General features: G+C 45.8%; 1 protein-coding gene across 3 annotated transcripts in view; it reads left to right on the top strand.

Moving 5' to 3' along the window:
* Dym (dymeclin) overlaps positions 1-14,873 on the top strand; it is a 262,686-nt gene that overhangs the window by 39,695 nt on the left and 208,118 nt on the right. For all 3 annotated transcript variants that reach the window (XM_052155709.1, XM_052155710.1, XM_052155711.1), the window contains one exon: positions 7,027-7,099. In XM_052155709.1, the coding sequence (XP_052011669.1) occupies positions 7,027-7,099 (73 nt within the window). The remainder of the gene's footprint in view (positions 1-7,026; positions 7,100-14,873) is intronic.

The following is a 14,873-nucleotide window of genomic DNA, read 5'->3' as shown; positions in this document are numbered from 1 at the left end:
TTTAGTTCACTTTACGTCCCAGTCACAGCCCCCCCAGTCCCACCCTTACATATCCCCCCTCCCCACTGCCTCCTTTTCTCCTCATAGAAGTGGACTCCCCCTTAGGTACCACCCAACTCTGGGATATCCAATCCCAGCAGGCTTCCCACTGCGGCCCACCAGGCCGTCTAGATAGGGAAGGAGGCGTTCAGTGGCAGGGAGCAGAGTCAGAGATGGGCCCTGCTCCAGTTGTTAGGGAGCCACATGAGGACCAAGCTGCACATCTGCTGCACATGTGTAGGGGGCCTAGAACCAGCTCCTACACTCTCCCTGGATGAGAAGCACATTTGGTCCATCCTCAGGTTTCCATGGTCTTTAATAGTTTCAGCACGGTCTCACAGCCCAAGTATCTTTTGAGACTGAACGGGGGACCTTAACTGTCAGCCCCTAGGAAGTGAGAACAAGTTACTTAGTTCAGTACTTTATTGGTACATGATAAACATTCCTATTCCAACAGCAAGGAGCGGCAACATACCAAGGGACTGGGCCAAAGTTATGCGCAAACCAAGCAAGACACCAAATCCTATGGCTCTGTGTTTAGCATCTAGGGCTTACCTATGCCTGGGCCTCCTGTGTGCTGAGATTAGAGATGTTTTAGTGATTAATTTTTTTAAAATTACATTTATTAGTGCATGTGTGTAGGCTTGCCAGCATGCTGTGGCATGTGTGTGGAGGCCAAAGGACAACTTACTGGAGTGGTCTTCTTTCTGCCATCTTGTGGTTCCCAGGGAATTGAACACCAGTCACCATGCTTGGCACCAGGTCCCTTACCTGCAGAGCCATCTCACCAGCTCCCTCCTCCACAACTCTGAATTTATCCCCAATCATGTTCATAGGTCACAGGCAAAATGAAGCAGAGATTCTGTGCCAGAATGTGACTTGCATGACCTATGGCCCACTTCCTGAATCGGTCCTTGTTTCTGTCTCAAACCAGCTCCTGAATAATAAGCTGCTGAACTTGGCTTACAACAATCAAGGGCTCTTTGAGCCCAGGGTTCCCTTCCTGCAGACCAGGTCTGAGAGCGCAGAGCACGTGGCTGAGCTCATCCCTGCAGCAGCCCCACTCCTGGTACCGTTTCTCTGCAGTAATGCCCTCTCGTTGCTGTCAAATGCCTACCAGTGCAGCATAAGGAAGGAAGGCCTGGTTTACGAGAACTGTCCAGTGTAGGAAGGCATGGTGGTTGGGGCACGTTCTGCTGGGCACTGGCTATGAATATTGCTTCCAGCATGCAGGGATAGGTCCCCTTCCCCCCAGTTATCACAGTCTAGAATCTTATAAACATGCAGTTTCTGTATTTTTAAATATATTCTGAGCGATGAATGGAGCTTTTATTCAGTATTGCATACTCTGATGTTTTTATGCTAATCTTTTGACATCGGTAGTACTCAAAACACAGTTCTGCTTGCTAAGAAAAAGACCGCATCCCCCAATGGGGGCTGGAGAAATGGCTCAGTGCTTAAGAGTAGGCATTGCCACCCAGGGCCAGCAGTGGCAGGTCTGCGGGTGCTGAGGTGGCCGTTTCAGCCTAGGCTAGACCAAATCCTTGAAAGGCATGAAGTAGTTCCACGTAAATGTATTTGAAGATGATTTTTCTTTTACTTATTTTTATGAGGGTTGCTTTCAAGCACAGCAGGTTATACATGTGTTCATCTTTGCTTTCTCTCAAAACTCTAATTGGCATTGAGAATTTAAACCTTGGATGTGCAGGCCTTAGCTTGGTAGTGTAGAGCTACTGCCCTAGCATTGGGAAAACACCAGGTTGACATTTCAGAGCTGTTAGAAAGTCAAGTAATAAAGAACTTAGCTGGATGCTAACTGCTTTGTGTTTGGAGAGCACCAGAAGAAAGCCTCTTGTTTCAGAACTCTGGGATGGCTTGGGGACTGGAATGACAGCTGTCTTAGAGGCAGGCCCTAAGGGTTGCTAGAAAGTGCTCAGGCCTCAGTTGTAGGCTACCCCTCCCAGTGTCCTAATGTGAGTTGATTATCTGAGGGGCTCACCTGCAAGGCTCACCCAGGAACTTCTTTGGAGCCTGCAGGAGCTCACCCTGACTCCCCTGATAGAATGTAGGCATTGAGCCGGGTGGTGGTGGCGCACGCCTGTAATCCCAGCCCTTGGGAGGCAGAGGCAGGCGGATTTCTGAGTTCGAGGCCAGCCTGGACTATAGAGTGAGTTCCAGGACAGCCAGGGCTACACAGAGAAACCCTGTCTTGAAAGAAAAAAAAAAAAAAAAGAAAAAGAAAAAAAAGAATGCAGGCATTGGGACTTACCCCAAACCAAATGAACCAAAGCAGAAAAGGAATATGTTTGGTGTCCTCTGTGTAGCAGCTAGGAGCCCTCCAGAGGGACTGTCCACCCGCCCCGGGCAGGCTCCACCTGAGTGAGTACATCAAGCTTTTAGCCTTTACTTCAGTGGCAGGTAAATGGAACCAAAGGGTAGAGAACAAATGACACGTAAGAGAGCAGTGTAAACCAAGGAAAAATAGTGTAAGATGAAATTTGTAGAGCAGACTTCAAAATCCTTTTTTGGGGGTTTTTGGTTGTTGTTGTTGTTTTTCTGAGACTGGGTTTTTCTGTATAGCCTTGGCTGTCCTGAAACTCACTCTGTAGACCAGGCTGGCCTTGAACTCAGAAATCCGCCTGCCTCTGCCTCCCAAGTGCTGGGATTACAGGCGTGCACCACCACGCCCGGCTTGGTTTTTTTTTTTTTTTTGGTAGTCTTCAAAATCCTTAACTGTTTTCTAACACACCCACTTTCCTTTCTCTTCTTGGCCTCAATGTGATTAGAACTCTTAGGCATCACCCTTGAAACCCATGCCTTTTGACCTGCTGAGTTCCATGGAGGTGGTGGTGTTTTGAATAGGTATGGCCTGCATAGACTCAGGTGTTTGAATGTCTGACCCACAGGGAGTGGCACTGTTAGGAGGTGTGGCCTTGTTGGAGGAGGTGTGTCACCGTGAGGGTCAGCTTTGAGGTCTCAGATCTTCATGCTAGGCCCAATATGGTACAGAGTCTCCTGCTGCCTGTGGATCAGCTTGTAGAATTCTCTGCCTATACACAATCATGCTGATAATGAACTAAACCTCTGAAACTGTAAGCCAGACCCAATTAAATCATTTCTTTATGGTTTTTATTATTCTCTCATATATTACACCATGACTGCAGTTTCCCTTCCCCCTGAGTCTTTCTCCCCACCTCCCTTCTCCCCAAGATTCTCCAACCCTTCATTTCCCCTCAGAAAAGAGCAGGCCTCCCAGGGACACCAACCAAATACTACATTTCAAGCTACAGTAAGACCAGGCACGTATCATCATAGAGAGGCTGAGGAAGATTCACTGTCTTAGTTAAGGTCCTGGTGCTGTGAAAAGACACCATGACCACGACAACTCTTAGACAGCTTTTGCCTGTGTGTTCGGGACCCTTCTCCTTCTACTGGATTGCAGTTTTTCCTCATGGAACTAGCTTTGGTGTGTCTCTGGCCCAGGAGCTCTGGCTGCCTTGCAACAAGGTTCCTCCTCTCCCTTTTCTCTGCTTTAACTAGTCCCCAGAGACTGATGCAGCTAACCCTGGCGTTATACACCGAGGATTGATGTTTTAAGAACTTTAACATAAAGTTTAATGATGTAATTTTATTATTTATATGTAAGCAGTGCAAAAGTAAATAAACAATAACACCAAACATCAACCCAACAATGAAAACGTGACTCAGAGAAGAAAGTTCATATGTCAGGGTAGCCTATTCACCATAGCAAAGTACATTTTCAGAAAACCCAAAAACATGTAAAATTTACATTTATCTTTGCAGAAAAATAGAGAAGTGCTTCTGGGCGCTCCTGAGTTGTTGTCTGGTCTTTGTAACAGTTGCTGTCTCAGTGTCTTCATTAGAGTTTCTGTGGCTGTGGTGAAACACCAGGACCAGAAAGCATGTTGGAAAGGGTTTATTTGGCTTACATTTCCATATTGTTGTTCATTGCCGAAGGAAGTCAGGACAGGAATTCAAACAGGACAGTATTCTGGAGGCAGGAGCTGATACAGAGGCCATGGAGGGATCTTACTGGCTTGTTTCCCCTGTTTTGCTCAGCTTGCTTTCTTATAGAACCCAGGACCACCAGCCCAGGGATGGCACTGCTCACAATGGTCAGGACTCTTTCCCACTGATCACTGAGAAAAAGTCTTACACCTGGTTGTCATGGACGTATTTCTTCAACTGAGACTCTTTTCTCACTGATGACTCCAAGTGGACACACAAAATCAGCCAGTACACTCAGGAATCCTTTTGTAATCACTGGATCAGAATCATTTAAATTTTACCGTAAGCGCACTGGGTACTTAGTGCTGTCTTTTCTGTTTGCCTAAAGTAATTGCAGACACGCAGAAGCATTGATGTGATCAGAAAGACATAGATCACAGCTCCTTAATATTGCAGTGCATTGACATGTAGATGGTTTATTTTTGGAAAAGAATGAGCTTGTTTCTTTTTCTTTTTGTGATTAATTTATAACAGCATTTTAGAATGCTGCTAATTAAAGATATTTAATACTTTAGAGTAACTCCAACGAAAATAGGCAAACATAGACTCCACCAAGATTTTCTGAATATGGGTGTATAATAAATTGTGGTCCCGGCTGGCCTTGAACTCGGCCTTCCTTCTGTGTGCTAGGCTTGCTGCCGTGCACCACCATGCGTGTGAAGTATTCAGTTTTGAAGAAATCAGTTTGTTCTGGCTTTCAGGCTCCACAGACTACTTTTGAGGTATGCGACTGCACTGTTTTAGCAGTTGTCGCTGGCGTAGTGTACTTTGGACAGCACTGAGAACCTGGCCCTGCCCACAGTGCTGAGGAGCAGCGGCGTTAAGTCTCTCTTTAAAGATTTATTTTTATTCCATGTGTCCGAGTGTTTGTCTGCTATATATATATGCACTGTGCGGCCACTGAAAGGCCAGAGAGGGTGATGGGCAGTGTGAGCATCCTTGTGGATGTGGAAACTGCACTTGGGTCCTCTGCAGGAACAGCCAGAGTTTATAACTGCAGACCATCGCTCCAGCCACCAGCTGTTTCTTTTAATGAGTGGTTCACATGTGTGTGTTTGTTCGTCTCATACTGCGTTTCTTCTGGTGATCAGTAAGGGTCTCCACTCTTCTAGATACATAATCATTAGCTTAAATGATAAAAGTTATCTAAGTCAAGAAAGTGAGAGAGTTAAGTCAGCTATTTTTAAAAACAACCTGGAGATAAGGCAGACATTGGAGGATAAGCTCCAGGTGGAGGGAGAGCTGACCGGTGTGGAAGAGTGAGCCGCAGTGTACCGAGTGAACTTAACTGAATTGAGATCTCGGCGTGATGACAAGAACGTGAGAGCCCCCTGGGTCGGGAGGGCACAGCCGCAGCTGGTGGTGAGCATCAGCTGTGACCAGCCTGAGGTGGGAGGGACTCCGGTTCACTGGTCTACAGAGTGAGTTCCAGGACAGCCAGGGCTACACAGAGAAACTGTCTCGACAACAACAACAACAACAATGAAGCATGTTGAGTTAGAGAGACAGCTCAGTAAGGGGGGGGGGGGGAGAGGGCCAGCCTGTGGCAGAATGAATGGAAGGTGTTCTGGTGGAGAGCAGAGGACGCCAAGTAGATGCGAGGTTGTCCATGGCCTGAGGAAACCATTTCATGAAGGAGTTGATGTCATGAGTGTCCAGAACCCAAACCGGAAGTCACAAGGCTATCCTCTGCCTTAAGCAGGTTGGAGGTCCCTTAGCTGTGAGCATTTGGGACAGAGGTGCTTGTCTTGGGATGACAGATCACATCCTGTCCTTGCCACTTAGATTCTCTGACCTGGAAAGCCTTCTTGTGTTTTCACACCATGCACCCCAGTTTCACTCGTTCCCCTCTCCCCTCATACCTGCTCCCCACCCAACAGAAATAGTCTTGTTGTAGAAGTTGCAGTATGTCACAGTGTGTCAACAGTGGTCCCTTCTGTCCACACTTTACTTGTAATGACTCATTGGTCTGGTGTGAGGCCTCTGGCTTCTGCTAGTCTATCAATACCGAAAACTCACTGGGGCTACTCTCGGATATCCTGCTGCTGTCCTGTGATCCTGTGGTTTTGGATCTATAGGACCAGCCCCCTCGTGCACTCCAGCAGTTCATCAGTGGGGTAGATGATGCGGTGGACCAGCCGAAAGCCCTGCATCTGGGCCTGAGAGGTGTCTGAGTTGGTCTGCCCTCCCGCTCTCCTGCCCACACACCGTTGGCCTGGCTCATTGGCAACCCCTGCACCAGGACCAGCTCCACTCTGGGCCAGGCGAGGTGCAGGGTCCGCTCGCTCTCCTGAGTGCTGCAGCAGGTGAGGGCCTCGGCAGATCTCCCACCTGCTGAAGGTGGTGAGGGATGAGGGAGGGAAGGAAGGCATTCTCCCTCAGCCATCCACACCGTCACACAGCAGACAAGAGACAGACAAGAGCTGGCTCTCCTGCACTCACGCCCTTGGGGCCTGCTCACCTGCAGCCTGCATGTCCAGGGCCAGCTCTCCTGTGCTACCCAGGTGAGGTACAGGGCCAGCTCTCCCAAGTGCTGCAGCAGGTGAGACCAGGGCCAGCTCTCCTGCCTGTAGTATACACTGTAATCTCAGAATTCGGGAGAGGCTTGCCCGCTAAGGACTACACAGTGAGACCCAATCTTGAAAGCAAAATGAGAGCCAGTGAAATAGTTCAGCAAGTCATACACACCCGATGAGCTTTTTTCTAAAACTCACATAAAGGTAGACCGTCCTCCGCCTTTCACACATGTGCTGTGGCACACACACTGATACAGAAAAGTTGTTATTAAGGCTGTAGTAGCTGCTGATGTGCTCATGATCTGGATTTTATTCAGCGGTCCAAGTAGTGTTTGAATATATGTAATAACAATTCTGTTCTTATTAGAAATGAAAACTTGACATCTAAGTCATTTCATCCATTGTCTACCTTGTCAAAACATAGCTTTGTGTGTCTCACTAGGTTCCGACTCTGAAGATCTTTTGGAAGAACTGCTCTGCAGCCTGATCCAGTTAATCACGGATACACCACTCCTGTAAGTTCTGCCAGAGCTAGCCTTGGCCTTTATTGTGTAATGAAAATGAAAATTAACTGCTGAAGTGGGGGGGGGGGAGGGAGAGGGGACAGGCATGTACAGGGGCCATTAAGTGTTGGGTAAATTCCTTAATCATTCTCCTCTCCTCTTTTTTTCTTTTGTTTTCTCTTCCCTGTCCCCCCCCCCCCCGCTCCCCCCCCCCCCCCATAGGGTCTTAACCATGTAACTCTGGTACCCTAGAATACCCTATGTAGACCAGGCTGGCCTCAAGCTCACAGGGTCTACCTGCCTCTGCCCCCCAAGTGCGGGGACTAGAGCTATGTGCGCCCCTGACTTTCTGAGACAGGGTCTTATATGGAACCTGGACTTTTTTGGTATGGCTAGACCAGGCCAGGCCAGCGAGCCTCAGGATCTTCATCAGTGCTGTGCTTACAGGTGTGCGCCACCAGACTAGGATTTGATAGGGGTGGGGCCTGCTAAGCCATCTGCCTAAATCCTGTGTTGAAGAGCTCAAGGTTCTGGTATAGTGTTTAAGGATTACACACTCACGTAATTCTTTGTATTTCGCCTGGTGTGTATAGACTGTGTCAACCTGTCTTGCTTGCTTTTCTGTTGCTGTGACAAAACACCATCAGCAAGGCAACTTAAACAAAACAAAACATTTAAATTGGGAGTCATGGTTTCAGAGATGAGAGGGTCTATGACCATCTTGGCAGGGGGTATTGCTGTAGGCAGGCAGGCAGGCATGGTGCTAGGAGCAGGTGTGGAGAACTCACTTTGAGACAACCATGAGGTAGAGCGCTATCTGGGAATGACATGGGCTTTTGAAACCTCAAAGCATATTCCCATCAATACACCTCCTCCGACAAAGCCACAGCTCCTAATCCTTCCCAGATAGTCCCAGCAAGTGACAAGGCACTCAGATGTGTTTGAGGTTTGGGGCCCAATTTTGTTCAAACCACACTGTCATCAAACAAGAATTTCATGTTAAGGGAGGATGAGTAAGTCCTTCAGTAGTATTAACATGGTAGGCAGAGGATTACACTAACTTTGGTAAGAAGAGATCTTACAGGTCTGTAAAGAGTTTGAGAAAGGCAAGTTGAACCTAGTCTGTGTGGTGGAAAAGCAAACTGACCAGAGTTTTCTCTTTTCCCGGGCTTCTTGGTTTTGTTTTGAGACTGTTCTAGAGAGGACGGCTTTCTTTCCGATGTTCTTTGAAGCTAGGTGTGTTCCCTAAGATGTAGTTGGGGAGGCCCTCCAATGGGACTTGCTAGTGAGGTTCTTCCCAGGGAACTTACTCAGTGAAGAAGTGTGTGGTTCTCCTCCCGACAGCCTGTTTCCTGTGTCCTGGAACATAGATGAGGTCTTCTGAGTTGCACACCCATCCTGGCACCACGACCCAGTAGTCGCCCAGCGGTTTTGCTTTGATGTCACTGAGCCCTGAACCAAGGTCAACAACTGCTCTTCTCCCTCCCTCACCCTGGGCATCTCATGTGACAAAGCAAACCCTTAGTTGTTTATGCTGCTGGAAGCGGGTTTCCATCGCTGCGGCTCAGTGCAGTTCCTACGTGTATAAGAATGTCTGCTTGCTATGAGCCGTTGCTTATCGCCCCCCTCAGAACGGATTCGCCTCTGGAATCCTTGTTAGCTGTTTCTGTCCTCATCGCCTTCCTTCATGCACTGGCTGTGCAGTCATCTATCATGGCCCTTTGGAAGGCCACGAACCTTTGTAATGTCTGTGACATTCTTTCACTGCCAGATACTTTAATTACTTTGGAGAATTTACTAATGACTGACTGACTCTTGAGACAGAACCTTTCATGTTGGCCTTGCTGGTGTCTGGCCTGTCCTCCTGCTTCAGCTGTCTGAGTAGCTAGGATGAGAATACACTCATCTCCTTACTGTGTGTGTGCATGCATATGCCACAGCACATGCGTGGAGATCACCGATCTCCTTACTGTGTGCGCGCGCATGCATGTGGGCATGTATGTGCCATGGCACATTCGTGGAGGTCAGAGAATTAACTGTGAGAGTTAGTTCTCTCCTCTACCATGTGGGTCCTGAGGACTGAACTCCACTTATCAGCCTTGGTAGGTAGTACCTGGTCTATCTTTCTGGTTCTGAAGATACATATTTTAAAGTAATTACATTTATTTATTAGACAGGGTCTCATATATCCCAGGCTGTCCTGGAGCTTACTGTGTAGCTGAGAATAAGTTTGAACTTTCTAGAAAGTTGTTTTATATGTATCAGTTTTGCCTGCATGTATGTCTGTATTCCATGTATGTTCATTGCCTGAGGAGACCAAAAGAGGATCTTGGACCCCCTGGAACTGGAATTGTAGAAGGTTGTGAGCCACCAAGATGGATGCTAGATGTTAACCCTGAGTTCTCTGGAAGAACATCCTCCAGTTCTTGTAACTGCTGAGCCACCTTTCTAGCCCCAGCCGTGAACATTTCCTCCTCCTCTTATCTCGTGAGTGTCGAGACCACAGGTCTGCTGCACCACATCCACGTCGTGGAGGCCGCACGCAGCATGCTAGACATGCACTCGGCCAGCTCACCTAGAGTTCTAGCCACATACAGGAAGTTATTTTTAGATAAAGAAGCTCTTCAGTTTTATCATCATAAAGTAACAAACGCAGAGGGGTTCTTTCAGAAACAGGCTGTTTGCCTCTGGCCCAGAAACAAAAACGACACACACTTATGGGCAGATGGGCTCGGGGACATTGTGCTTGGTCCCTACTTTCCCTAGAGCTGCAGATTGCACCATGCCTGGCCCCGAGTTGCTGCATGGTGAGCTTCGATCAGAAGACGGGCCTACTAGGGAAGGATGTGCGAGTGGCTTCCCACCAGTGTCTGTGATACACAGAAGTCTTTACCTGTCTGTGCCCAGGGTGACTGTGTAAGCCCAGCTGACAGACTCCTCCTTGCTCCCTGATGACATGTTTGCGCTGTTACAGAGATAGTAAGCCGTCAGGTGTCACCTCACAGAGCGCATGCATTTCAAGCCCTTTGTCTCTTGCCCTGTCCTTTTTCCTACTTGGAATATGGGACATAAGGCAGCGGTCAGATCATGCTGCACTGTGGGTGGGAGTGTCACTTGCAAAGGGAGGTTCTTAGAGCATGGGCTGTTAGGAATTTGTTAGTAAGCATGCTGGGGGCGAGGGGGGCTCAGTCTCCTTTACCTGGATCCTTATGAGAAAAACAGTGTGGAGAACTTATGTATTCCCTGCTCTTTTCTAATCATATTAAGCTAGATGTTTTATATTTTTTTGATCAAATGTTAAAATTAAATTGATATAATTTTAAAATTAGCCATAGTTTCTTATGAGACTATATTAAATCAGCCTTTTAAAACTGAAAGTAAAGTGATTGCTAAGAATTACATACATTATGTATGTATGTATATATGCATGTATGTATGTATATTCGTCCTCCCTTATGCATATAACCCTAGCTCTTGGGAGACTGAGGCAAGAAGATGGTGAGTTAACAGATAGCCTGAGCTACATAGTGAGTTACAGACCAGCCTAGGCTACACAGTGAGATGCAGTCTGAAGCAAACACAAAATTAGGTTTTTAATAACATTTGTTTTCATTGCCAAGTACCAACAATTGAATGTGTACAGACTTTAGCCTTTATTAATCATGTTTTGTTGACGTTAGGGAGTTGGAAGTAGTAAATATGTTTAGATAATAAAGAGGCTATGAGTACAGTGAATGGACCAGCTGTGTGGAGGAGCAGACGGTGCCGCATATATCACACATTCAGTGTTTTAATGTGTTTATACTTTTTAAATGAACTGAAAATGCACAGGCAGCCAGATGTCTTGTTATGTATGCTTAGCTCGAAGCAGCTGCTGAAACAATTTCTTATGATTTAATGTCCTTGGAAGTCCATCTTAGGGGAAGGTTTGTCTTGGTTACAGTTTCCATGTGAAAGCAACTGCTCTGTAAGTGGTTCGTCTGCCCCAACTGCACCCAGCATTCCAGACCAGCCTGTGACTAAAGGTGGCATTAGCGTGAAAACGGAAGCAGTCAGTCTAGCTGGAATGCTTTATAGCTGCTCTTGCTTACCTGTGTTGAATTAGCAGAAAAATCTAATTTTAGTAGTCATGGAGAGTAAGTTCAAACGAACCTAAATCTTTCTTATGAGACTATATTAAATCAGCCTCTTAAAATTGAAAGCAAAGTGATTGCTAAGAATAACATACTTACATATATTATGTATGTGTGTACCCGTGTGTGTGTGTTTACACGTATGTATGTATGTATGTATGTATGTATGTATATATGTATGTATATCCATCCCCTTCCCCCCCACAGCTCTTGCTTACCTTAAGCTAGCTTGAACTTGCTGTGTGGCTAAGGATGACCTTAAACTTCTGCATCCTTTGCCCTCAACCCTGAGTGGTAGGATTACGGATGTACACTGTAATGCCTGGTTTTTACAAACTTTTAAATGATTCTTTATTAGAAACAGGATCAGGCTAGGCCCAGGTCCCGTTGCTAATCCCAGTTATTCTGGAGGCTGAAGCACGAGGATCTCAAGTTCAAGACTTGTCTAGGGAAGCCTCACTTTGATGCTTTTGAGGAAGACAGAAGGCTCTGAAGAGGGACCTCTCAGGACCGAGTGTGTCTTTGTGGAATCGAGGGCATGTTAGATTGATTATAGCAAGTCTGGGAGATTAAGACTGGGAAAGCTGTGTTGTTTGAAAGACATGAGTATTAGAAGACTAAACTTGAGCTGTGTTCCATACTCTGGACCAGGACACAACAGTGGGAAGTGTAGAGCTTCTCTGTCAGTTCCTCTTTGGAGGAATCAAGAAGGTTTGGAATTGTCTGAATTGAGATTATGATTTTTGAAATGTAGTAGTTATAAGTGCACATTTATTCAGACCATAGTTTTCAAAAGTATGTTGTGAAAATTTTGAGTATTGAAGATGTTTGTTCTCTGCTGATGGTGAGAGTCATAAAAAACTTCTTTGTTTTTGAGACAGGGTCTTACTGTGTAGCCCTGGCTGGCCTGGAACTGTTGTGTAGACCAGGCCAGTCCTGAACTCAGAGAGGTCCACCTGCTTCAGCCTTTAAAGGCGTACCATACCTGGCTTGAAAGTGGTTTCCTTAGTTGTCAGTGAGAGGGAAGGCACAGAGGAGCCCGAGGCTGGGGCGTGAGGGCTTATATAACTCTGGGTGATGCCTTTCTTCAGCCCCGCATGTTGATTCCCAAACGCTTCTCCAAAGCCACCTTTGGTGGAAGGCAGGAGCTAGCTACAGCAAATCAGCATTTAAATTTTAAGTGCTGCAAATTAAAATCTAGCACAGCTTTCTGGATGAAATAGGAAGTTAAGACATTATAAGCATTGAACTAAATGTTATAGAATTTTCATATACCAAGGTGATATGTATTAAAAGGTTATAGTAGGGTTTTTTTTGTTGTTGTTGTTGTTGGTTTGGTTTTTAATTTTTTTTTGTTTTTCTTTTTGTTTTTTGGATTTGATTTTTTTTTTTTTTTTTTTTTTGAGACAGGGTTTCTCTGTATAGCCCTGGCTGTCCTGGAACTCACTCTGTAGACCATACTGGCCTCGAACTCAGAAATCCACCTGCCTCTGCCTCCCAGAGTGCTGGGATTACAGGTGTGTGCCACCACCACTGCCTGGCGGTTTTTAATTTTTTTTTAATTTAAATTTTAATTTTAAAATTGCAGGTTTATTTTTACAGCTGGAGAGATGGCTCAGTGGTTAAGAGCACTGACTGTTCTTCAGAGAACCTGGGTTTGAGTCCCAGCACCTACGTGCTGGCTCACAGTTGTCTGTAACTCTAGTTTCAGAGCATACACTACCTTCTTCCGACCTCTGTGGGTGCAGGTGTATTCATGGCGCACAGACATAAATGCAGACAAATCACTTATATAGACAAGAATAAATTAATAAAAAAGAAAGAGCTATATTACTTTGAGTTGTGTGTTGGGTACCTGTGTACAGGTAAAATGAAGTCCAGAAGAAAATGTTGAAAGGATGTCAGCAACATTCTGTGCATCTGGAGTGAGGGTGGCTGTGGTCTGTCCATCATGGGGCCGGGAACTGAGCGCAGTTCCTCTGTGAGAGCAGCACTTGGCTGCTGAGCCATCTCTTTAGCTCTCACAGTAGTGTTTTGTTTGTTTGTTTCTTAGAAATATTTATGATGGGTTGGGGAATCCCATTTAAAATTTTTAGTATGTAATATTTAAGACCTGTAATATTTAAGATTTATTGAAAACAAATCTGACCAAAGTACAGTGTTGACTTTGCAAGATAGATGTTTAGATTTTTTTTCCCCCACAAATGCTTAAATGATTTTTGTTAGGAACTATGTGATGTATTTTATAGCAGAAAAAAAAAATCACTAACCCTGGACCCGGGCAATAAATTTTAATTTTAAATCTGTCCTGTTACTAGCTGCTGTCTGTGACTCCAGGCCCTAGTAGCACCTATGTGTAGCTGGTGGTCCTGGTGTACTGAGACTTCTACATAGGGTCTGGAGGCTTCGCTCAGTAGTAGGTATACTAAGAGAGATGACCCTGAGTTTAATCCCTGGCACACAGTATTGCAATCACACCTCTAATTTCAGTTTTAGAACTAGCCATCACTCCTGTGATAGCATGTGAAATGTACAATGCCATTCTCTCCTTTTAGAATATCTCTGTTGGCTCAAGCAGCTATTTCTAAATTTTCATCGTTTGAACTTGTCAGTTGTTGTATTAAACTTATGTTCCATTTACAGTGCCATCAGGTTCCCATCCAGGAGTGAGTCGGAGGAGCGTGGCTTTTCCTTCTGTGTCATTAACTTTGCTGTCAGCCAACACCAACACCCGTTTCACCATGGCTTTTGTCCTTGTCCAAGTGACCTGCTCTGCCCCAGCAGCACAGCACAAGGTCGCGGCCTCTGCCATTTCTTCACATGAAGCAGTAACTTGCTCCAGCAGTAGTCTGTTCTAGAACACTTCCAGAGCAGATGCTGGAAAGTTCTTGGGATACTGTGGCAGCCAAAGCAGTGCTTCAGCTCGCTAAAGTTGACTTTGGTTTAGCAATTGTGCAGTGAAAATCTTCTGAAGATTATACAAGGACTTCAAAACAAGAAAGATTTGTTGGCAGAAAACACTGTTCATTTTTAAAAGATCACTCCACTGAGCACTTCTCCTCCCTCTTCTCTCCTAGTGGGTTTACAGGCCTGGGCTGCCATGCCAGGATGTGTGTGTGTGTGTGTGTGTGTGTGTGTGTGTGTGTGTGTGTGTGTGTGTGTGTGTGTGATTAAAATTGGGGCCTCTAGGAGGTCATCTTACACTAATAAAAGTCACAGTTATTTTCTCCTCACTGAGAGAGGGGTGGGAAAGAAAGGGAGAGAGAGGACACTGTAAATGGAAAGGCAAATATTGATCCCCTCTTCACTGCCTGGAAGACTCTCAGCTGAGGCTAGGGCAGGGTGTTTGTTTGTTTGTTCTGTTTTTTCTTCAGTCTGAAGACAGTGGAAAGTGTAAATACAGTATTTTCCTGTACCCTCAAACTGACAACTGATAGTTGTTGGAACTGATAGCATATTCTGTTGTGGTGGAGTATTGTCTGTCTTTCACCGTTAGCAGGGGTTTAGTGGCCCATTAGGTAATGACTCTAAGTAGTTTTCATTATCTCTGTTTTGTTTGACACAGCTGAAGTGCCTGTGAGTTTAAGTTGGGCTCGGTACTATTAATGCTTGCTGTCTTGTGCAGACCAGTATCCTGCTTCATCTTATAACTA

The sequence above is a fragment of the Apodemus sylvaticus genome, chromosome 13, assembly GCF_947179515.1.
Source record: "Apodemus sylvaticus chromosome 13, mApoSyl1.1, whole genome shotgun sequence".
Classification (NCBI taxonomy): Eukaryota; Metazoa; Chordata; class Mammalia; order Rodentia; family Muridae; genus Apodemus; species Apodemus sylvaticus.
The sequence above is the reverse complement of the archived record's forward strand: the minus strand, read 5'-3'. Positions and strand labels throughout refer to the sequence as shown.